Below are 25,258 nucleotides of genomic sequence, written 5' to 3'. Positions count from 1 at the left end.
AGCCGACGCCAACGAACGCAGCCACCTAAGAAGGGACAGAAGGAAAAGGAAGGACCGCCAAAATACCCCATACTGCCGCCAAGAAAAGCACGTAGGTGGGACACCAACAACAAAGCCACCCGACCATCTACCAAAGGTGAGAGACTCGAGACAGAACCCAACCAGTCCCGTCAAGGTTCATCCAAGCCTAGGAAGAGGCGGAGCCGCGGGAAGATCTCGGGCGCGATCACCGAGCAGGTAGAGCTGGAAACCCAAGCCAGCAAAGACGGAGATGGAACGTCTGTCGAACAAAAATAAAACCAACGCAAGCTCGCTCGCCAGGAAATCAGAAACTACGGGCCCGACACAAGACCCCAGAAAAGAAACACCACGAGACCCTGAAAAAACCCACAGGCAGGGCAAGCCAGGAAAACAGGAACCCAAACCTGGCAACAGGAAGGCCAAAAGGCACAAACAAAACACACAACAAGTGAAGGAGATGCACGAGGAAGGGAAGTGTTGGAAGCGGACCCCACACACAGCTGCAAGTGCAGACCTGACAGAGCCCAGGAGATGTCAGGGAAGCGACAAGGAAGAGGCAGGACGAAAGAGCCAAAGCTCAACCCCAGGCACAAAACTACAGCACAATGTCACCCCACAACATCCCGATACAGTAACAAGTACCACATGTCACCGTGGCACACGTTACCAATGCACACGCGCACCAGCAACATGCACCACATGCAACACACAACAGGCAATATGCAACATGTAACATGCAACCGGAAGTAACGTCTCGCGGTGAAGGCAGAGAATGGCAGAGTCTGACTCCAGACATGGTTAAACGTAGATACAAGAGAGCCCAGCAGGCCCAGGAACCCGCACACTAAGCGACCGACAGGGGAGAGGCGGGACCAAGAGCCAAAACTCAACCCCAACAAGCACAACTAGGGGAGGACAACTAGGGGAGAACAGAGAATCCAATGTTCCATCAAAAGTTTTTATCTCACCTCGTAAGTATGTACATTACCTGAATAAACATCTGAACTTCAATTTGAATGTACATGGAAAAGCTAAGCCAGGTACAGCAAGACTGGCAAGGAATGAGTGACCCAGATAGCATGGGAACAAATAACTCAAACAAGGAAGGCCCCAGGAAGAAGCACGGAAAGGCCGAACAAAACGCCACAAGCGCACTCCAACACGCAACCGCAGTATCAAAATCGCAGCAAAACGTCACCACATAACACCCTTGACACAGGAAGTTATCACACAACAGGCACCTCCACTTACACACCGCGGAACACGGTGGAGGCAGGGCCCTGAACACAAGCACGAAACCTGCTTGATACCTGCTTGATGGGGTTCTGGGAGTTATTCTACTCCCCAAGCCCGCATGGGTGGACATGCATAGAAGAGGGACTAGATGGGCACAGTCAGGAACCACCCCATATGGGGCGAGAGGCCTCCTGCAGTCACCTGCGGGCTGACGTCCGAATCGGGAGGTTAGGAACAAGAGCTGCCACGTACGGGCCAATAGGCCTGCTGCAGGCACCCCTGTTAGTATGTTCCATGTACTCATGTACTCATGTAATCCCATTCGTACCCCCAAAAACGAACTAGCGCCTGGACGAAGGAGACGCCAGACCGCATAAACTCACCTGCAAAACAGTGGCATGGAAGGGTCAAGACAATGTCACAAGGCCGGTGCCGCCCTAAGCGGCCAGGGTATCGTGCACCTGCAGCCGAGAACCGGCAGCACCACCCGCGAAAGCAGGCCAGAGCTGCCCATGCAGAAGGGGAGGGAAGAGGTGACAGAGGCGCCCCTTACCTAAAACGCAGGGAAACCCCGGCGTCCTCCCCATAGCGGCACCCTAGAACACCCTCAGGAGCACCGGGGCACGGACTGGAGAATGAGACGAGCGAGAGGCAAAGCACTCGAGAGAAAATGGACGGAGAACCCCAGCACTGGTGCACACCGTCCGAACCCAAACAAATTCCCATGGCGCATGCGCAGGACACGAAAGAAAAGTAGCCCAACAGGATGTATCCCGGGCGATTCACTGAAGTGAAGAAATAGCCCAACGCACGGGAACAGAAGCCCAAAAATTAAAAAAGGAGCAAGACATAGCCGACACGACACACATAGCAGGCTCATCAAGGAAACCAATGAACCGAACGGAATCCAACCAGACCACCAGTAGCCCAATTGGGCTACAAGCAGCCCAACCTGGCATCCCGGACCAGGAGGGAAGCCGCACCTGCAAACGACAGGCGATCCAATAATACGGGAAGGAGCAAAAACCAACCTGAACCTTCGTGAACACAGAAGCAAGCACAAATGACGAAGGCACCGGAATACCCAGGAGGGAAGACCGAGACCTAAAGTCATGCAGAACCCCACGAAGAGAAGAACATGATGGAGATGTCCTGTCCCAAGTTAAAAGGGGTGAACAGCGGAGAAGAGCACCCACCGACAGGATGAAACCAACGGGTGTAAGGGACAAGGAACCGAGCCCGGGGAGTGGCCGACGCCCAACAACTCGCGCGGAGAGCGGGGAAGGAAAAACTTCACTCCGCGCAACCGCAAGCCCCACCCAGAGGGTAGAAAAAAGCCCCGGCGGGTTCCAATAGGGCCAGAGGCCCCCCCCCCCCAAGGCAGCCCTTCCCCAGTCCCAGGAACCCATACGGCAGGCCCCGGGGCCGAGTCGTCCCCCCAAAGCCCCAGACTCAAGAAAATCCAGGGCAGCAGTGAAAAACACAAAGGAAGGGAGCCCACTGGCAGACTCATACAACACAGCTGGAGTAACAGGCTCGAATGCCCCCGCCACTACCCCGGAAGGGGAATTCCCTGAGACCAACCGAGTCTCAAAACCACGGAAGCCCCGCCCCGACCCCGAACTACATACGGTAACGACCCGGATGCAGGGAGGAAGGGGGGGGGGGCCGACAAGACCACCAACCAAAACGGGAAAGCCTCGGGGCTTCCGGGGAGCAAACAACCTAGTGCGTTGCCACCGAAACTTAACTTGCAACGCCCGTGCTGCCTGCACCCACGCAGTCAGCAGAAGACTGGGTAACCGAGTCACAACAAGCAACATAACTCGCAGGACCCTGGGCCAAAGGTGTCACTGACCCGAGTGTTACCCTGAGACAAGGGAACAGCGCAACCCTCAAACTCACACAAAGTGAGGGGGGGGGGGACTCCGGGGCCACATCAAACGGGCCCACACTCCCCCTAGGGGTTTCCCAGGGCCCTGAACATTTACTATAAGAGGACTCGTGCTCAGGTAATCCCAGGCAGGGTACTGCTAACCAGCGGCCATGTCTACCAAACAACTTTCTAAGAATTGAACCCCCGGGACATGAACACTTACGGGGACCTAGCAGAGGGGGAACCACCGGAAGAAGGAAGAGAATCCAGTACAAAGGGGGGCAAGAACCAAAGGCAGAACCTCCACAAGGTAGACAAACAATAAGGAAAAAGAAAACCCCCGCAAAAGGACAGCGTACCCAGGCGGAACAGAGCCGGCCGCTATGATTGGTGAAAACAAGCTGCGCAGAACCCTGCGCCCCTACCAGTGCAAACTGCCCCTTACCTTAAGGCGAACAAGGGCGACAGAACCCCCACCACACAAAGGGCGGCCGAAAACCAAAAAGTAGACAGCATAACAGAAGCAGGACCCAAGGAACTTGTGGAAGGTAACCCAAAGCCCCAAGGGGAGTACTTACAGGGCACCTAGGGAAGGCAACCCTAGGCGCATGTAGTCTGAGTACTGGAGACTCACTCCTAGCTCACGCACCACCAAGGTGATGGAGAAGATCGTGAGAAACAACCAGCGTTGAATGTAATGAAACGCCATTTTCTGAGTGAGCCCCGGAGGCTCCCTGGAGCTTATCGGGCTAATGTATGTTATGTTAGACCAGGACATTAGCTATGGAGTTCAGATCTACCAGGGACCAGCGCCAGAACCTGGCCCCTTCAGAGAGGTTTCAGGGAGCAATGGCCCTGGAAAACTCCATATGGTTGGGGGTTTTCCTTATCTGCCATCTACCGGGGTTAGGCACCCAGAAAGGTAGGCGTAACAAAACAAACCCCACATGGTAAGAAACTACAACAAAAACCGAACAGAGAGGTAGAAAACTCCCTACAATCCCAAGGAAAACAATCAAACAATCAATTTACTGCTGCGCTGGTCGTCCGCGCAGCCCTCCCCGCCCCGAGCGGGGGAGGGGGGGCCCCGGACCTCACCACGCCGGCTGCCTTCGGTTCGGAAACTAGGCTTCAACCAACGCGAAAAATCCCGCCGACCAGATAGGAGGGAGGGGTAGCCAGGGAGCCTCCGGGGCTCACCCAGAAAATGGCGTTTCATTACATTCAACGCTGGTTTTCTGTGGGGAGCCCCTACGGCTCCCTTGAGCTACATACCCAAAGAGAAGGAAAAAAGGGGACTTACCCGGGAGGCGGCGGCCACAAACGCCTCAACGCAAAGTCGAGACAACTGGCTGCAACCTGCGACCCAAAGCAACACAAGAACGCCGAGGAGCAGGGACGTTCACCAAATAACGGGTGGCCAGGACCCTGTTAAACTTCCAAAATCCACGCGCCCGAATATGTGCCCAAGACATATTACCAAACACGGCAGCCAAAGCCGCAAACTTCCTAACGTCATGGGCGCGAGGATAGATCGCAGGCTGGCTAGACTTTATAACCCTGCGGACAACCTGGGAGACCCGAGCCCTGGAACAGGGAACGAGGGAAACCGGATCAACCCAAAGCGCATCCCCAGCCACCCCAGCTGAAGCGCGCAGGTAACGGCGAAGTGCTGTAACTGGACACAACACATGATGCACCCCCGGCCAAACCAACCAAGCATCAATGACCCACAGACCCCTCCGGAAAGGAGCCGTCTCGTTCTTTGTCAGAAAAGATGGAGAAGGCCGCAAACGGACAAACCTACCCCCAGGACCAAAAGAACAGAAACCCCTGCACCGGAGGAGTGCATGAAGCTCCCCTACCCGGCCCCCAGAGGCCAATGCCAACAAAAACAAAGCCTTGGAAAAATAATCAGGAACCGAAGGGGCCACCACAAACCGAGGAGAGGAAAGATAGGAGAGCACCCTGTCCAAGGACCAGGATGGCTCATGAGGTGCATGAGCAGTCCGGAGGTGAAACATAGCACGGGAAAGCTTACGAAACGGGGCGGATGTGACGTCCACCCTGAACGCTAGCTTGAGCGGCTCCGCCAGCGCTGCACGATACGAGGCGACAGTATTAGGCATCAAATGACGGTCCTAAAAAGCCAAGAAAGAAAGGACAAGACAACCCGATCCAAAAGAAAAGACAACCTACGAAGAGCCAGAAATGGGCGAAAAGAATGCCAGGAAACTTCATACTGTCGCCGAGACGAAGCCCTCAGGTGGGACACCATCAATGAAGCCACCTGATCACCATAGAATTGGTGATACACCCGCGTCAAAAAGACCAGACGCGAAGACCAGAGGAGAAGGTCGAATCAGCCCCATACCGGATCGGACCGACCTGCTGAAAGAGGTGGAGCTGCGGGAAACGTCCCGGGTTCGGGCACCGAGCCAAAAGCACCGGAAACCAAGGCTGGGCCGGCCACCAAGGGGCCAAGAGGACTACTCTCCCTGGGAATGTCTCCAACCGAACCAGAACCCGAAGTAACAGCTGGATCGGAGGAAAGAGGTACAGGTAACCCCACCTCGACCAGTCCTGCCGAAAGGCATCCACCGCGAATGCTTTGCAGTCTGGGAAGGGCGTCACATATATTGGGAGATGCCGAAACCACGCCTACGCGAAGAGGTCCACATCTGGGAGACCATACATCTAGCAGATCCAACGAAACGAGTCGTCCTCGACCATCCACTCCGTGGACAGGGGAAGGAAGCGAGACAGACCGTCCGCCAGAACGTTGGACATTCCCCGGACGTGAACCGCATGGAAAGCCAAACCCCGAGAATCCAGCAGGCGAATCACTCGAAGGGACCAACCCCATAGAGCCAAGGACCGAAGAGAACCCCCGCGGTTCAGTCAATGAACCACTGGAGAACAGTCTGAATGGAGGCGAATGGTCGATCCCCGAGCGACCCGAATCCTCCGAAGCGCAAACCAGACAGCCGCGAACTCCCGAACCATGCTGTGAGCCCGATGGAAGGACGAACCCCACCGTTCCTGGCCTGCCTGGTGAGCACTGGTCACAAAGCCCCAGCCGAGATACGACGCATCCGTGAATACATCGAGCGAGGGCTCGGGAAGGCACCAAGGCACCGAACCCCAAAAACCCCGAAGAGGAAGTCGGTGACACAGGAACCGACATAAGGCCCCCGGAGGACGAACCCAACGATTGCAAGAGAGGTGGAAAAGACGTCCCCAAAGGAACCAAAACAGACGCCGAAGCCAACCCGACTAGGCGGGTAGACTACCACGGCAAAGTTCAGACTCCCGCACAACCGCTCGAGCAACCGCCGAGTGACCTGGGACCCCCTCAGAAACAGCTGACGGCAGTCCCGCAGCCGCAACAACGCCTCTGGAGGGAGAGACAAGGAAGCGGTCCGAGAATCCCAAACAAGACCCAGCCAGGTCCGAACCTGGGATGGAACCAGATGAGACTTCCTCCAGTTCACCAGGAACCCGAACCTGGCGAGCTGAGAAAGAACCATATCCCTGGCGAGCAGACAAGCTGACCGACTGGGAGCCCACACCAGCCAGTCGTCGAGGTAGGCCAAAACTCGAATCCCTAGAAGACGCAGACGGGTCACCACAACCCGGGTCAGACGTGTGAAAACACGAGGTGCCAGATTCAAGCCAAAAGGTAGGCATCGAAAACGGTAAGAGTGACGCCCCACCACGAAACCTAACCAGTCCCTGAACCCCGGATGAATAAGGACATGCCAATACGCGTCCTTGAGGTCCAGGGACACCATCCAGGCACCCAGCTCCAACAGAAGCCGGACCTGAGACAGAGTAGTCATCCGAAAGGAGGGGCAAGGAATCCAGGGGTTCAGACGGGACAAGTCCAGAATGAACCTCAGATCCGCACAGTCCCGTTTCGGCACTGGAAACAGACGGGAAACCCACCTGAGGGACATAGTCGTTTCGACCACGCCCAAGCGCACCCACTCCAAGACGACTTGACGAAGCGCAGGAGAAAAAACCTGCCCTGTTAGCCCCAAACCCCCCAAAGGAGGACGAGTCGCCCAATGCCACCGCAGGCCAGATGACACGACCGAAAAAGGCCAACAAATCGTGGGACCAAGTGTGGGCAAACAGAGCGAGCCTCCCCCCCATCGCCCCGTCAACGGGGCAAACCGTGAAAGGGTCGATGCCCCTTACGAGAACCCAACCGTCGAACAGGGCAATCGCTGCGCCGACCAGACGACGCTGGCCCCGAAGGGAACAACGGCTCAGAAACTGGCACCAATGGCCCACCTCGACCAGCGGAACCCGGAACCCTGGCACAACCCCTCAGAAACTGCCGAGAACGACTGCTCCGGAGAATCAACAAGTCCGCCATAGGACGACAACTAGACGAAGCCGCGTGCAGAAACTGAGAGTCCGCAGTCTCTGCAAACAGCAACAGACAAAACAGAGATGAAAATCTAAGAGCCAGGGCCCAAGCAGATTCCAAAGTGAGGGTGAGCACAGCCTGACAGCACGCGAGGCGAGAAGCAAAAAACACCACTTCCTTCAGGATGGGCGCAAAGAGCTTCAACAGTGCAGCCGACGCCCTAGCTGCTGAAGACAGCGCCCCAGACGAAGGCCCTTCACTCAACGCTCCCACATCCTCCTCAAGCCAAGCAGAAGACAGCTCAAGAAGGGAAAAGAAATGCAAGACCGAAGCCAAATGCCCACGGGAACGCAACTCCTCCGCAACCAACGAAGCCGAAAGCTGAGGAACCTGCACATGAAGCTGGAAAAGGCCAACATCCCGAGAAAGCACGGGAGCGAATAAGCACGCATTAAGGTGCTCAAACTCGCCCCCCCAGGTAAACCTGCATAAAAGTAGAAGTTTCCCGCCAATCACGCGTGCGGGTCCGACAGAACCCATGCCACGCCCCCAACGAAAAGAAAGGGCAGTCTGCCAGCCAGGAAGACTCCGGAACCTCCAAACGCACCCAAAAACGGGAAGAAGAACCGAACTCAAACGAGGACGGATCCATTGGGGAGGCATAACCCGGGTTTCGCAAGAGGCATGCAGCAAGAGCTTCCCGAGCCACCTTCGCGGAGATACGGGAAGTAGCAAACCCCTGGAAAGACAGATCCGAGGTACCCAAAGGCGCTCGGAACTGAACCCAGGGAGGAGCCGAACCCAAATCATACTCATACAGGGAAGGTGGGGTAAGAAAACCCTTCCCCCTGCAACAATAAGCCACGCGGGGAAAGCAAAAGCACCCAAGTGGGGTCACAGGGGGCCCAAGGCCCCCAGGCTGACTCCTCCCCAGCCCCAGGATCCCCCACGTCGGGACCCGGGGCAGAGCCGTCCTCCAAACCCTCTACCCCTGAAGAAAAGGCAGAGTCCAAGGGAAAGGCAGACAAGAAGGGGGTCTGCTGGTGGGACCCAGAAGTCTCGGCAGGAGAAACGGGCTCAAATGCCTCCGTCCCCGACCCGGATGGGGCAACCCCCGAAGCAGCCCGAGTCTCACTACCAACTAAGCCCTGTGCCGAGGCCGAAACCCTCAGACGTTTCGGAGCCAGACACAGGGGGGGAGGTGCAGGAAGAACCACAGGGGAAGGACCAGGGGGCGCGGCTGGAGCCAAAGCCATAGCGACCAATGCCCCCAGGTCAGGGTCCCTAAAGCCAAAACGGGGCAGCCTCGGGGCATCCGGGTGGGAAACCAACCTAGCGCGTTGCAATAACCTAAACCTAACATGCAACGCTGATGCTGCCTGTACCTTAATAGGTAATAGGAACATCCTCAGAGTAAAACTGGAGCACAAGCAGAGAACATGACTCGCAAGACTCCGGGTCAAAGGTGTCATTGACCCAACAGGCAGCATGACGGAGGCAAAACAGGTGACTGTCACCCTGAGACAAGGGCACACTGCAACCTTCAAACCCGCACAAGGCAGGCTGGAACTCGGGAGATGCATCTATGGGTCCCCGAGCCCCGACAGGGGTTTCCAGGGCCCGTAGGTTAGCAACTACAGGAAGCCCGGGCAAGGTGTTGGTAACCGGTTATGAAACCCAAACAAAACAAGGGTAAATGATAATATTGAAAACCCCTGGGACGTGTACAAGCATGGGGGCCTAGCAGAGGGCCACCAAAACAATACCAGGGGAACTATGGACCCACGAGGCAGAACCTCCACCAGGCAAACAAAAACAAAACAAAAGAAAAACCCTGCAAAAGTACACCGTCCCCAGAGGCAACAGGAACCGGTCGCCGCTTAGGTGGCAGGCCGCGCAACACCTTGACGCCCTAACCAGCACAATATCACTCCCTAACCAAGGCCAAACAAGGGCCCCAAGTCCCAGCTGGCCCCAAACGCGAGGTAAATGCCGAGCAGCAAGAACCTCTACGGGAGCGGTTCCCGAACGCCCCAGAGAAGATAACCCTGACACGCAAGGGCAGTACTCACAGAACGCCTAGGGAAGGAAGCCCCTAGGCACATGCAGCCCCGGCACTGATGAAGTACTCCTGGCCACCGCACACCAGTACCTTCCTCCCTTGGGTAAAAGTGACCATGTCTTTTTGGGAATAAAGTATGCAATGCGTTATAATCTGGAAGAAAATATGACGGTCGATGCAAATGACAAACCTGACTTTAGGAGAGAACATTATGGCAACCTTAGAAAAATTTTTAGTGAGTATAATTGGACAGACTTGTTGCTAGGCAAGGAAGTGAATGAGATGTATGTCAGGTTTTGTGAAATATATGATAAAGGCACAAAAAAATTTATACCAAAACAGAGAAGCAGAACTAGGAAACAGGATTGGTTCAACAGAAAGTGCGAGAGGGCCAGAGACCAAAAGACACAAAAATGGAATCAATACAGGAAGAGGCCGAACCCCCAAACATACCAGCGATACAAAGATGCGAGACACAACTACACGGCAGTGATGAGGGCAGTAATCAGAGGCAATGTATTGGACTGGAGAAATGTCACAAGTGGAGTACCACAGGGTTCAGTTCTTGTACCAGTGATGATTATTGTCTACATAAATGATCTACCAGTTGGTATACAGAATTATATGAACATGTTTGCTGATGATGCTAAGATAATAGGAAGGATAAGAAACTTAGATGATTGTCATGCCCTTCAAGAAGACCTGGACAAAATAAGTACATGGAGCGCCACTTGGCATATGGAATTTAATGTTAATAAATGCCATGTTATGGAATGTGGAATAGGAGAACATAGACCCCACACAACCTATATATTATGTGAGAAACCTTTAAAGAATTCTGATAAAGAAAGAGATCTAGGGGTGGTTCTAGATAGAAAACTATCACCTGAGGACCACATAAAGAATATTGTGCGTGGAGCCTATGCCACGCTTTCTAACTTCAGAATTGCTTTTAAATACATGGATGGCGATATACTAAAGAAATTGTTCACGACTTTTGTTAGGCCAAAGCTAGAATATGCAGCAGTTGTGTGGTCCCCATATCTTAAGAAGCACATCAACAAACTGGAAAAGGTGCAAAGACATGCTACTAAGTGGCTCCCAGAACTGAAGGGCAAGAACTATGAGGAGAGGTTAGAGGCATTAAATATGCCAAAACTAGAAGACAGAAGAAAAAGAGGTGATATGATCACTATATACAAAATAGTAACAGGAATTGAAAAAATTGATAGGGAAGATTTCCTGAGACCTGGAACTTTAAGAACAAGAGATCATAGATATAAACTAGCTAAACACAGATGCCGAAGAAATATAAGAAAATTCACTTTCGCAAACAGAGTGGTAGACGGTTGGAACAAGTTAGGGGAGAAGGTGGTAGAGGCCAAGACCGTCAGTAGTTTCAAAGCGTTATATGACAAAGAGTGCTGGGAAGACGGGACACCACGAGCGTAGCTCTCATCCTGTAACTACACTTAGGTAATTACACTTAGGTAATTACACCACACAAAAACCGCAGAGAACGCCACACAAGGCAAACATCGCCAAGGAATTTGAGGCCAGAGAAGCATCTATCCCGGTTGACACTAGCTTGCGCACTGAAGGCAGACGGCGTGGTGAGGTCCGGGGCCCCCCCTCCCGGGGAGGGGAGGGCTGCGCGGACGACCGGCGCGGCAGTAAATTGATTGTTTGATTGTTTTCCTTGGGATTGTAGGGAGTTTTCTACCTCTCTGTTCGGTTTTTGTTGTAGTTTCTTACCATGTGGGGTTTGTTTTGTTACGCCTACCTTTCTGGGTGCCTAACCCCGGTCGATGGCAGATAAGGAAAACCCCCAACTATATGGGGTTTTCCAGGGCCATTGCTCCCTGAAACCTCTCTGAAGGGGCCAGGTTCTGGCGCTGGTCCCTGGTAGGTCTGAACTCCATAGCTAATGTCCCGGTCTAATAAAACATACATTAGCCCGATAAGCTCCAGGGAGCTGTAGGGGCTCCCCACAGAAAACCAAGTAACACATCTGGAGAGAAGGAACTTCGTGACAAATCGTCAACATGGATTCAGGGAGGGTAAACCTTGCCTGACTTGCTTAATAGAATTCTACAACCAGGTGACAAAGATTAAGAAAGAAAGAGAAGGCTGGGCGGACTGCATTTTCTTGGATTGTCGGAAAGCCATTGACACAGTACCGCATAAGAGGCTGGTACATAAGCTGGAGAGACAGGCAGGTGTAGCTGGTAAGGTGCTCCAGTGGATAATGGAGTACCTAAGCAATAGGAAGCAGAGAGTTACTGTGAAGGGTGAGACCTCAGATTGGCGTGAAGTCACCAGTGGAGTCCCACAGGGCTCTGTACTCGGTCCTATCTTGTTTCTGATATATGTAAATGATCTCCCGGAGGGTATAGATTCATTTCTCTCAATGTTTGCTGATGATGCCAAAATTATGAGAAGGATTAAGACAGGAGGACTGCTTGAGGCTTCAAGAAGACCTAGACAAGCTGAAGGAATGGTTGAACAAATGGTTGTTCATCCAAGCAAATGTAATGTAATGAAGATAGGTGTAGGGAGCAGGAGGCCAGATACTAGGTATCATCTGGGAGATGAAATTCTTCAAGAGTCAGAGAGAGAAAAAGACTTGGGAGTTGACATGACACCAGACCTGTCCCCTGCAGCCCATATCAAGAGGATAACATCGGTGGCATATGCCAGGCTGGCCAACATAAGAACGGCATTCAGAAACTTGTGTAAAGAATCATTTAGAACCTTGTATACCACATATGTCAGGCCAATCCTGGAGTATGCAGCCCCAGCATGGAGTCCATATCTAGTCAAGGATAAGACCAAACTGGAAAAGGTTCAAAGGTTTGCCGCCAGACTAGTACCCGAGCTGAGAGGTATGAGCTACGAGAAGAGGCTACGGGAGTTACACCTCACTTCGCTGGAAGACAGAAGAGTTAGGGGGGACATGATCACATGATCACTACATTCTAGATTCTCAAGGGAATTGATAGGGTAGATAAAGACAGGCTATTTAACACAAGGGGCACACGCACTAGGGGACACAGGTGGAAACTGAGTGCCCAAATGAGCCACAGAGATATTAGAAAGAACTTTTTTAGTGTCAGAGTGGTTGACAAATGGAATACATTAGGAAGTGATGTGGTGAAGGCTGACTCCATACACAGTTTCAAGTGTAGATATGATAGAGCCCAATAGACTCAGGAACCTGTACACATGTTGATTGACGGTTGAGAGGCGGGACCAAAGAGCCAGAGCTCAACCCCCGCAAGCACAATTAGGCGAGTACCTAGAAGACAGACAACACACTCTAGTCACAGTGCTGAAACAATCACTGGAGCCATAGCACACAACCAGTGCCTACAGCATCAGCCAAAGAACTAATGGGTGGATAGCTGGCGTGAGAGGTCTGGGGCTCCCCCTTCCTCCTCCCGGGGAGGGGGGAGCTGCGCAGACAGCGGCGAGGTGACGTGTGACATCATACTTGTTTGCTTGTTTTCTGTCGGGGAGTCCTATCCACTAGTTCGGCTTTTGATAGCAATTTTCACCAGAATAGGGGTTTGTTTTGGGATGCTTACCTTTCTGATGTTTGACCCGGTCGATGTCAGACATAAAATGCTTCCAACCACACGGGGGTTTCTAAAGGCCATTGCTTCCCTTGCCTTTCTGAGGAGGCCAGATTCTGGCCGTGGTCCCTGGTAGGCCCTAAGAACTCCAGACACATGACTGATGCCAAAGTCTGATATTAGCAAATCAGCCTGGAATAGCTCTGGGGAGCCGATGGGGCTTCCCCCAGAAAAAATGAAGGAACTCACTGGGGTAGTCAGGGAAGCAGGGAACTGAACATGGACAGAGGCCCATCCCAGCACCTAACATCAGTATAGCCAATAAGCACTGACCCAGACACACAGCCATGTGTAGCACAGGAGGAAAAAATGGAAATAGTCAAAGAAATACCCTGAATACGGACCAAGTAGCAGCCGGGATTGCAATGTACAAGACCAACCACAAAGTGTGGAGTGGGACGTCACACAAACACAGAGGGACACCATGGATATCAGGGTGCAGCCAGGCACCGAAGATAGGCAAGGAAGGAGTGTCCAGAGAACAGAGACCAAGCAAGAAAGGAGGACACAAAAGCACAGACCGAGGAAACGATGGAGTGTCCAAATATAGGGAAAAGACCCAGGTGCTGAAAAACTAACAAAAATCACCGAAATGCGGGACAGTGCCCCACAGTACAACGAAGAACAAGATACAAGGACAAAGTAAAGTCACAGAAAACACACACAAGGTATCCAAGCAAAACACACAACACCTAACAACCCTGTTAGGAGCCATTGATGCAACCCTGTCATGCGAGGAAGTGACAGAGTAAACAAGGGGGGTACACGCACAAGGGTACACAGGAGGAAGCCGAGTACCCAAATGAGCCACGGACATTAAAAAGAACCTGATCAATGTCAGAGGAGGTAGGAACGGAATGCACTAGGAAGCAATGTGGTGGAGGCAGACTCCACACACAGATGCAATTGGAGAGAAGACAGAGCCCAGTAGGCTCAGGAAACTGCACACCCGTTGACCGACAGTTGAAAGGTGGGACCAAAGAGCCAGAGCTCAACCCCCCCGCAAGCACAACTAGGCAAGTACCTCACCAAAAGTCGAGAACTAGCACCTGCCGACAGAGTCACCAGACGATACAATCTCACCTGCAGAGCGGAGACACGACCGTGCCACAACACAGTCGAGCCGAGTAACACACCAGGAGCATCGCTAGTGGCTCGCCCAAACGGTATGCGTATAAGAGGCGGTAGGTATTGCATGTACTGTTACCCGAACAAAAACATGAATACAAATTTGAAATAAGTCCAAAGGTGCGTGCCCAGCAGAAGACGAGGTGCAGTACAGAGGTGGAGGTGGCACACAGAGCCACCCCACCCGCGGAAGCAAGGAAAAGAGCGAAGTGACGTCCCCACATATAAAATCCAGAACACCCCAGCGTCTAGAAGGCTATGACTGGAGAAAGACGACGAGCAAGAAGCCGTAGAAAAAAAACCAGCGTTGAATGTAATGAAACGCCATTTTCTGGGTGAGCCCCGGAGGCTCCCTGGAGCTTATCGGGCTAATGTGTGTTATGTTAGACCGGGACATTAGCTAAGGAGTTCAGACCTACCAGGGACCAGCGCCAGAACCTGGCCCCTTCAGAGAGGTTTCAGGGAGCAATGGCCCTGGAAAACCCCATATGGGTGGGGGTTTTCCTTATCTGCTATCGACCGGGGTTAGGCACCCAGAAAGGTAGGCGTAACAAAACAAACCCCACATGGTAAGAAACTACAACAAAAACCGAACAGAGAGGTAGAAAACTCCCTACAATCCCAAGGAAACAAGCAAACAAGCAAACATCACACTTTACTGCCGCACCGATCGTCCGCGCAGCCCTCCCCACCCCGGGAGGGGGAGGGGGGAGCCCCGGACCTACCGCGCCGGCTGCCAAGCTCCAGTTCGGAAGCTAAGCTTCAACCAACGCGAAAAAACCGCCGACCGGTGGGAGGGAGGGTTTCCAGGGAGCCTCCGGGGCTCACCCAGAAAATGGCGTTTCATTACATTCAACGCTGGTTTTCTGTGGGGAGCCCCTACGGCTCCCTGGAGCTTCATACCCAAAGAGAAGGAAAAGAAAGGGCTAACCCGGGAGGCGGCCGCCACAAACTCTGCAACGCAAAGCCAAGACAACCGGTCGCAAACCTGCGACCCAAGGCAACAAGAACGCCCAAGAACAGACGCACATATGGATGGGCGGCCAAAAACCTGTGCGACCCACAATTCCCTGCGCCCGAAATGAGCCCGAGACATCACCAACACAGCAGCAATTGCTGCAAACGTCTGAACAGCACGGGCGCAAAGACAGACCGCAGTAAGAAGGAAAACACTGCGGACGACCCGGGAGACCCGAGCCCTGAAAACAGGGAACGAAGGAACCGGATCAACCACAGCGCATCCCCAGGCACGGTACGCCGGCAACAGCAAAAAGCACAACTGGACAACACAGGACGCACCCCCCGGCCAAACCAAACAAGTACCAATACCCCAAGAACCCCTCCGGAAAGCAGCCGTCTCGACCGTCGCCAGGACAGAGAAAGGCTGCACACCAATAAAGCTACCACCAGTACCAAAGAGGAGGAAACTGAAACCGAAGGGGCTACCACAAACTGAGGGGAAGAGAAGAAGGCACCCTGAACAAGGACCAGGATGGCTCAGGCGACTCATGAGCAGGCCGGAGGGGAAACAAAACGCGAGAAGACGTAATAAACGTCATACAGTCTCCAAGACGAAGCTCGCAGGTGGGACACCGTCAACAAAGCCACCTGAACACCATAGAGATGGCGATACCTGCGTCAAAATACCAGACGCGAAGAGCCAAAGAGAAGGCCGAACCAGTCACGGACAGGACCGATTCGGCCTGCTGAAAGAGGCGAAGCCTCAGGAAAAACGCCCCGGGTACGGACACCTATCAAGCAGCGTCTGAAAAGAAGGCCGGGCCGGCCACAGTGGAACCATAAGGACTGTTCTCGTGGGAATGGGCTGCAACTGAGCCAGAACCCGAAGCAACAGCTGGACCGGGAGAAGAGGTACAGGTACCCCCCACCTCGACCAGGCCTGCCGAAAGCCTCCACCGTGAAGTCCTCGCAGGTGGGAAGGGCGCCACAAAACGGGCGACGCCTAGACCACGCCGACCCGAAGACGTCCATGGCCAGGAGTCCATAAGCCCAACAGAGCCAACAAAACGAACCGGCGACGACTGGCCAACCCACGAAGAGGAATGAACCGAGACAGCTGTCCACCAGGACGCAGGACACACCCCGGACACGAACCACACGGTTAACCAAACCCCCTGTGGTTCCGGCAAGAACCACCAGAGAACAGTCCAAACAGAGCTGAATGGTAGAGTACCTAGTGACCCAAACCCTCCGAAGCGTAAACCAGACAGCCATGAACACCTGAACCGGGCTGTGAGCCCGACGGACAGACAGACTCCATCAACCTCGGCCGACCTGGTGAGCACTGGTCACAAAGCCCCAGCCGAGAGACGACCCGTCCGTGAACACATCGAGCGAAGGCTCGGGGAGCCGCCAAGGCACGGAACCCCGAAAACCCCAAAGAGGAAGCTGGTGACGCAGCACCAACACCAGATCCCCAGAGGAACCCAAGGAATGCAAGAGGCGGAAGAGGAGTCTCCGTAGGAACCAACCGACGCCGGAGCCAAACCCGACTCCGCGGGCAGACAAGCATGCCGAAGTGCAAACTCCCGCACAACCGCCCAAGCAACCGCTGAGCAACCCGGGACCCCCTCCTGAACAGCCAAAGGCGGGACCACAGCCACAGTAACACTTCTGGAGGGAAGACAATGAGGGGCCCAAGAGCCTGAAACAAGGCCCAGGTCCGAACCCGGGACGGAAACAGAAGGTAAAACCTCCAGATCACCAGGAAACCAAACCCAGCGATCTGGAAAGAACCATCCCCTGGCGAGCAGACAAGCGGACTGACTGGGAGCCCACTCCAGCCAGTCGTCGAGGTAGGCCAGACACCGAATCTCAGACGCAGACAGGGCACTAAGATCCGGTAAAGATGCAAAGAGTATACAAAGTGCCCTTCACAAAATAGGGAATGCAATAAAAACAGCAAACCTGAAGCCCCACCACCAAAGCATTGTATGACAATCATATGAAGACATATTATGACATATGACAATCATTATATGACAATATGACAATTAAAATCAAAGCATTATATGACAAAGAGTGCTGGGAAGACGGGACACCACGAGAGTAGCTCTCATCCTGTAACTACACTTAGGTAAGTACACATAGGTAATTACCAACCGTGCTAGCCCCAGAAAAACTGGAGAGGAACGTGCCAAGAAGTGACCTGGAGGTCCAGGTCCACCATCCATGCACCCGGCCCTAACAGAATCCGAACAGGAGACAACAGTCCTCCGAGCAGGGCAGAGGATCCAGAGCGCAGACGGAAGGAGTCCAGAAGAACTGCAGACTGGAAAAGCTCATGACTGCAAAGAGCAGACGGGAAAAGCTCATGACTGCAAAGAGCAGACGGGAAGCCCAGAAGGATGGGGCGGATCGACCACGCCCCACGCACCCACGAAGAGGAAATAACGAAGCGCAGGGAAGAAGCCCACCCCGCCAGCTCTGAACCCCCCCCCAAGGGGAAGAAGCCGTCCTCCGACGCCAGCAGAGGCCGGAAGACAACCCAAAGCGCCCACCAACAGCGGGACCAAGCGAGAGGCAACAGAGCAAGCTGCTCTCCCAGCGCCCAGTCAACAGAGAAGGGAACAGAACCCCTTCAGAAAGAAAAAGTACACTACCGAAGTCATGAGGAGAGACTACGGGAATGAAACCACACTTCACTGGAAGAGGAAGTGAGGGGAGACCTGATCACCACATACAAGATACCCAAGGGAATCGACAGGGTTGAGAAGGACAGGCTATGTAACACAAGGGGCACACGCACTAGGGGACACAGGTGGAAACTGAGTACCCAAAAGAGCCACAGATAGAATCAGTTTTTTTTTTTTTTTTTTTTTTTTTTTTTTTTTTTTTTTTTTTTTTTTTTTTGAGTGTCAGAATGGGAACGGGAAAGCACTAAGAAGTAATGTGGCGACTCCTCACACAAGTAACGAGGCTGACCCCCATACAATGTCACATGTAGACATGACAGAGCCCAAGAGGCACAGGAACCGATACACCTGTTGACGGACGGTTGAGAGGCAGGACCAAGGAGCCAGAGCTCAACCCCCACAAGCACAACTAGGTGAGGACATATATTGTAAAAGCACAAGCCGCCGACTAGTGGCAAAGAGCACTACGCCGGCCAGGCAAAGAAGGCACAAAACTGCATCAAAAGGCCCACCTCGACAGCAAAACCACAAAGTCCCAGCACAACCACAACATGTGCCAAGACCCAAAAAGCTCAGTCTGCAAGCCAGGAAGACCCCGGAACCCCAAAAGGCAGAACTGGTTCACACGAGGAAACAAAGTCCCCTGAACCCACAAAAGGGGGCCCAAGAGGAAGAAACCTCCAGAACGAAACCAAGGAACCCAAAGGAACCCAGAATCGAACCAGGGGGAGCCCAAACCACCACATTTGCCGGCGGAGAACACCACTAAAAGGCAAAGCACAGACCCCAGCAGAACGCCCTGGGAAAACGGTCCCAACAGACCGAAAACCGAGGGGCAAGGTGTGGGAGCAAGCATACCAGCCAGGGGCACTGAGCCTAAACCCAGAGGCTCAGACCCAAAATCAACACCCAAACGTTCCCAGAGGAACAGGCAACGGCAAGAAAACACCAGAAAAACAAAGAAACGACAACAGGAGAACAAAAACCCTGCAAATTTTTTGAAAACTCACCAGAGACGCTCGCTCGCACACCCAGACGCATGTAAACAAACCGCAACGCCGCCCTGGTGGCCACGCCGTGAAACCGGCAGACGAAAATGGCCGCCAGCAGGGGCTGTGACTGACGCTTAATACACAAAAACGCGCCAGCAAATGTGGGAAGCTAGCAGACTGGAAGGGCGAAAAACGACGCCCAACAGCAGAAAAACCCCTGAAGGGGCAAAACCGCCCCAGAACTGCTAGCAGGCAACCCCCACAGCCCCGGGAACCAACAACAGAGGCCCCGGGGCAGAGCCGTCCTCCAAGCCCTCCGCCCTTAAAGAAAAGCAAGAGCCCATGGGAAAGGCAACAAGAAAGGGCCGCTGGTAAGACCCAGAAGCCTTGGCAGGAGGCACAGGCTCAAACCTCCGTCCCCAACCCGAACGGGGCATCCCCCGAAAACCGCCCGAGTCTCTGCCGCAACTGAACCCCGCCCCGACCCCGAAACCCGCAGACGGTCCGGAGCCGGGAACATGGAGAGAAAGGGGCGAGCAGCACCTAACCAAACGGGGCGGCCACGGGCATTCGAGTGGGAAACCAACCTAGCATGTTGCAGCAACCTAACTTAGCTTGCAACATGGATGCCGCCTGTACTCTGAACAGTAATAACATCAGGAGAGTACTGGAGAACAAGCAGAGAATCACTCGCAAGACTCCGGGTCAAGGTGTCAGTGACCCAACAGGCAGCATGACGGAGGTAAAAATGGCGACTGTCACCCGGAGACAAGGGAACAGCAACCAACGATCCCGTTCAAGACGGGTTGGAACCCGGAAGACACATTCAATGGTCCCCCGAGCCCAGACAGGGGTTTCCAGGGCCCGTAGGGTAACAACTACGGGAAGCCCGGGCAAGGTGTTGCTAACCGGTTAAGAAACCCAAACATAACAAGAGGGTAGATTATAGCACTGAAAACCCCTGAGACGTGTACAAGCACGGGGGCCTAGCAGAGGGCCGCCAAACACTACCAGTGGAACTATAACCACCTTAGGCAGACCCCCACCAGGCAAGAAAATGAAAAACAAAAGAAAAACCCCGCAAAAGTACACCGTCTCCAGAGGCAACAGAAACCGGCCGCCGCTTAGGTGGCAGGCTGCGCAACACCTTGACGCCCTAACCAGCACAATACCAATCCCTACCCAGGGCCAAACAAGGGCCCCAAGCCCCAGCTGGCCCCAAGGGCGAGGCAAATGCCGAGCAGCAAGAACCTCTACGGGAATGGTTCCCGAACGCCCCAGGGAAGATAACCCTGTAACGCAAGGGCAGTACTCACAGGGCGCTTAGGGAAGTCAGCCACTAAGCACATGCAGCCCCGGCACTGATGAAGTACTCCTGGCCACCGCACACCACAACACACGGCAGTGAACGCCACACAAGGCAAACACCGCCTAGGAAACTGAGGCCAGAGAAGCGTCAATCCCGGTTGACATTAGCGAACGAACTGAAGCTTGGCAGCCGGCGCGGTAGGTCCGGGGCTCCCCCCTCCCCCTCCCGGGGTGGGGAGGGCTGCGCAGACGATCGGCGCGGCAGTAAAGTGTGATGTTTGCTTGTTTGCTTGTTTCCTTGGGATTGTAGGGAGTTTTCTACCTCTCTGTTCGGTTTTTGTTGTAGTTTCTTACCATGTGGGGTTTGTTTTGTTACGCCTACCTTTCTGGGTGCCTAACCCCGGTCGATGGCAGATAAGGAAAACCCCCACCCATATGGGGTTTTCCAGGGCCATTGCTCCCTGAAACCTCTCTGAAGGGGCCAGGTTCTGGCGCTGGTCCCTGGTAGGTCTGAACTCCTTAGCTAATGTCCCGGTCTAACATAACACACATTAGCCCGATAAGCTCCAGGGAGCCGTAGGGGCTCCCCACAGAAAATGTGATAAACAACGCGGAACACATGAGTACACCGCCCAGAACACGAAACAAACATCCCGGCTCCGGCACGCGAGGTACAAACCGCACCACCCGTCTACCGGGCGGAGCAGCTCGTACACCTGTCAGACACACACACATATTGTACATACACATATCGTACATACACCACCAAGGCGTGCGTAATGAATACGAGGAATGTCAAAACAGGAAGGAGAGACGACATGAAAGCAAAATAAGGCGAAACAGAAGCGAAAGAAGACAAGGAGGACAGAAGGGGACCAACGAGTCCAAAAAAGAATGAGAGGGAAACCTCACCTGAAGTCAACAAATATTCTAATAATATCGGAAGGCACGAAGATCTTCACAAACCAACTAGAACCATGATAAGCAAGCACAAATGCATGGAGGAACATGTGGACAAAAAGACACCCCTGATCAAGGGACATGCAGGGGGACCCCGATACGAAGGGAACAGTATCGCGACGTAAGAGCGAAAAGAGGTAGGAAAAGGGGGTGAAACACACCCCCAGGAATGACGGAACTGATGGACCCGAAGGGACACGGAACCAAACCCAGGGAGGGGTTCGGTTCGAACCCCTCCCTGACCCGAAACCAACATGAACGCAGAGGGAGAAGGAAAAACCCCACTCTGAGAAACTGCAAGCCCACACCAAGGGTACAAAGACCCAAGCGGGGCAAAATGGGGCCAAGGACCCCCAGGCAACACCTCCCCAACCCTGGGAACCTCAACGGCAGGACCCGGGGCGGAGCCGTACCCGCAAAACCCCAGCCTCACAAGGAAAAGCCGAGGGATCTGTGCAAAACGTTAAGGATGGGAGCCCACTGGTCAGACCCATACAGCACGGCTGGAGGAACAGGCTCGAATGCCTTTGCCGCCACCCCGGAAGAGGAAAACCCCCAAGACTGCCCGAGTCTCAACCCAACCAGGCCTTGTTCCAACCCCGAAAACCTCCTACGGCTTGGAGCCGGAAGCAAGGGGAGGAAGTATGCACAACAGAAGGGGAAGGACTAGGAAGAGCAGAAGGCACCAGAGCCAAAGCGACCCCCACTCCCAAGTCCGGACCCCAACAACCAAAACGGGGCAGTCACGGGGCATCCGGGGCCACAACCAACCAAGAGTGATGCAGCAACCTAAACCTAGCATGCAACGCCGCAGCCACCTGCACCCGCTTATCATGACCAGCGGCCCGGGTGAATGAGAGCACATACAGACAACACCTGTCGCACGACTCCGGGTCAAAAATCTAATGACCCAACAGGCAGCAAGACGGAGGCAAAACAGGTGAGTGTCACCATGAGACAAGGAAACAGAGCAACCTTCAAACTTGCAAGGCGCGAGTGGGGACTCAGGGGGTCACATCCATCGGTCAACAGAGCCCCCGTGGGGTTTCCCAGAGCCCATAGCCTTAGAAACACACTAAGGAAAGCCCAGGCAGGGTACTGCGAACTGGCACCCAAGTCTACCAAACAAACCTCTAAAAGCTGAACCCCCCGGGATGTGTCCACTCACGGGGCCAAGCAGGGAGCACAACCAAACAGAAAACATTATAGAAAAACCCCTAGAACAGCCAAGGGGGACCACAAAAGCAGAACCCCCCACCAGGCAAAAGCAAAAGAAAAACCCCACAAGAGGAAAACGTACCCAGGCGGAACAGAGCTGGCTACAGTTATAGGTGAAAACTAGCTGTGCAGTACCCCGCGCCCCTACCAGTGACAAAAACTACCACCTACCCAGAGACAAACAAAGGCAACAAAACTCCAGCTGACTCCAAGGGCGGCCCAGTACCGAGCAGTAAAGGACACAGCGGAGGTAGATCCCAAGGTGACTTGTGGAAGGTGGCCCAAAGCCCCTAGGACAGTACTTACAGGGCATCTTGGGAAGAAAGCCTTAAGCGCATGCAGCCCGAGTACCATGGAATCTTACTCCTGGCTCACACCCCACCGACAGAGACAGTCCACACCACAAGGCACAGAACTGAAACAAAACCGGAGCCAGAGGCACTCGACCAGCCAGTAATCACATCAGCCAAGAACTACCGGTTGGCTACCGTGGTCCCCGGTAGGCAAGAACTCCAAGCACTTGGACTGATGCCAGAAAGTTATACATATCAAAAATGTATACGAAAATACATTTTACTGATACGAAAGTTATAAAGTTTTGTTTTAGTTCTGGATTCAGCCTGGATAGCTCCAGGGAGCCGACGGGGCTCCCCCAGAAAGGAAGAGTTAGGGGAAACATGATCACCACATTCAAGATTCTCAGAGGAACTGATAGGGTAGATTAGGACAGTTTATTAAGCACTGGTGGTACATGCACATGGAGACACAGGTGGAAACTGAGTATTCAGATGAGCAATAGAGACATTACAAGGAACTTTTTTCAGTGTCAGAGTAGTTAACAAATGGAATGCATTAGGCAGTGACGTGGGTGAAGGCAGACTCCACACAGTTTCAACTGTAGATATGATAAGAGCCCAACAGGCTCAGGAATCTGTACACTAGTTGATTGATTGTTGAGAGGCAAGACCAAAGAGCCGAAGCTCAACTCCTGGAAGCACAGGAGAGTATAACTAGGTGAGTACACACACACACACACACACACAGACTTTTGCGAGACCAAAATTGGAATATGCAGCAGTTGTATGGTACCCATACTTCAAGAGGCACAAATGGAAGAGATGCAAAGGCATGCTACAACATAGCTTCTAGAACTGAAAAACAAGAGTTCTGAAGGAGGCTAACGGTGTTAAAAATGCCAAAACTAGAAGATAGAATAAAAAGGGGAGATATAATCACCACTTACAAAATAATAACAGGAATTGACCAAATTGCCAGAGAGGAATTCCTGAAGCCGGCAACCTCAAGAACAAGATGTCGTAGATTGAAGCTAAGGATACAAAGGTGCCAACAAATTTGAAAGTGTTCTGTAGCAAAAATTCTGAAAGTGTTCTGTTCTTTTGGGGAGCCGGTCGGCCGAGCGGACAGCACGCTGGTCTTGTGATCCTGTGGTCCTGGGTTCGATCCCAGGTGCCGGCGAGAAACAATAGGCAGAGTTTCTTTCATTCTATGCCCCTGTTACCTAGCAGTAAAATAGGTACCTGGGTGTTAGTCAGCTGTCACGGGCTGCTTCCTGGGGGTGGAGGCCTGGTCGAGGACCGGGCCGCAGGGACACTAAAGTCCCGAAATCATCTCAAGATAACCTCAAGATAAGAAACAGAGTGGTAGACGGTTGGGACAAGTTAAGTGACAAGATGGTGGAGGCCAAAAATGTCAGTAGTTTCAAAGCATTATATGTTAGTGTTGGCAAGACAAGACACCACAAACATAGCTATAGATCCTGTAACTACACTTAGGTAATTATACAAAGTTGATATGACAGGGGAAATAGGACATTGCTTTAGACAAGCAGAGACTAGAAAGGCATGATCAAGAGCTAATGCTCAAGCCAGCAGGTACAAACAGGTGAGTACACACTATCATGTTGTTGTCAATGACTATAGTATTAACTTAATCACTATAAAAGCTTGCTGGTGCATTATATTAACTATCATACATGTTGCTGTTGGGAGGGAGAGGGGTAGAAGATAGCTGACAAAATTGAAAAAGGCGCTTCTTTCTCACAGCAATAAAAACACAATTTCAACTATAGTTTTATATAATAAATTATTTTTTATTCAGATATAACCACTGACATTAACCAATGTTTCTTATAAATTTTATATATATAGCATCCAGTAAGCTATATATAGCATCCAGTATATATATGAGCTTCCAGTAAGATAACAAGTCTTTCCTATAAATTTTGCTCACATATGCAATACCTAATACTGTATCATATCTCTATAAAAGCTAAAGAAAAAATAAATTTATTTACCCAATGCATGCATAAATTCATCCTCAGTGACAAGATCATGAATGTCCTCCTGAGTATAGTCTGCAGTTGGCGGTTCAAAGTTATGGAGCGGCTTTTCTGGAGACCACCAGCAGCTAGAGAGATCTCTCGAGTCATTCCGGTCATCTGTAATGCTGGTAGAAAATATTGCATACATCTGATGAGAAATATTAATCTTCACTTTTTGTTTTTAAGCTAATAACTATGACAAATGTCAAATACAAATTTCATTGTCAGCCTCAGTAACTGCACACAACGTGCTCCTCTAAGTGGACATTGTCAGCCTCAGTAACTGCACACGACGTGCTCCTCTAAGTGGACATTGTCAGCCTCAGTAACTGCACACGACGTGCTCCTCTAAGTGGACATTGTCAGCCTCAGTAACTGCACACGACGTGCTCCTCTAAGTGGACATTGTCAGCCTCAGTAACTGCACACGACGTGCTCCTCTAAGTG

At 52.7% G+C, this 25,258-nt stretch overlaps 1 protein-coding gene across 1 annotated transcript in view; it reads right to left on the bottom strand.

Annotated features, from left to right (window-relative positions):
- Nucleotides 1-25,258, bottom strand: part of LOC123745437 (uncharacterized) — a 350,652-nt gene that overhangs the window by 182,945 nt on the left and 142,449 nt on the right. Inside the window, exon 5 of the mRNA XM_069300596.1 lies at nt 24,785-24,936. Within this exon, the coding sequence (XP_069156697.1) occupies nt 24,785-24,936 (152 nt within the window). The remainder of the gene's footprint in view (nt 1-24,784; nt 24,937-25,258) is intronic.

This window comes from Procambarus clarkii, chromosome 44 (assembly GCF_040958095.1).
Source record: "Procambarus clarkii isolate CNS0578487 chromosome 44, FALCON_Pclarkii_2.0, whole genome shotgun sequence".
NCBI lineage: Eukaryota > Metazoa > Arthropoda > Malacostraca > Decapoda > Cambaridae > Procambarus > Procambarus clarkii.
This window is presented reverse-complemented; position numbering and strand designations above follow the sequence as displayed.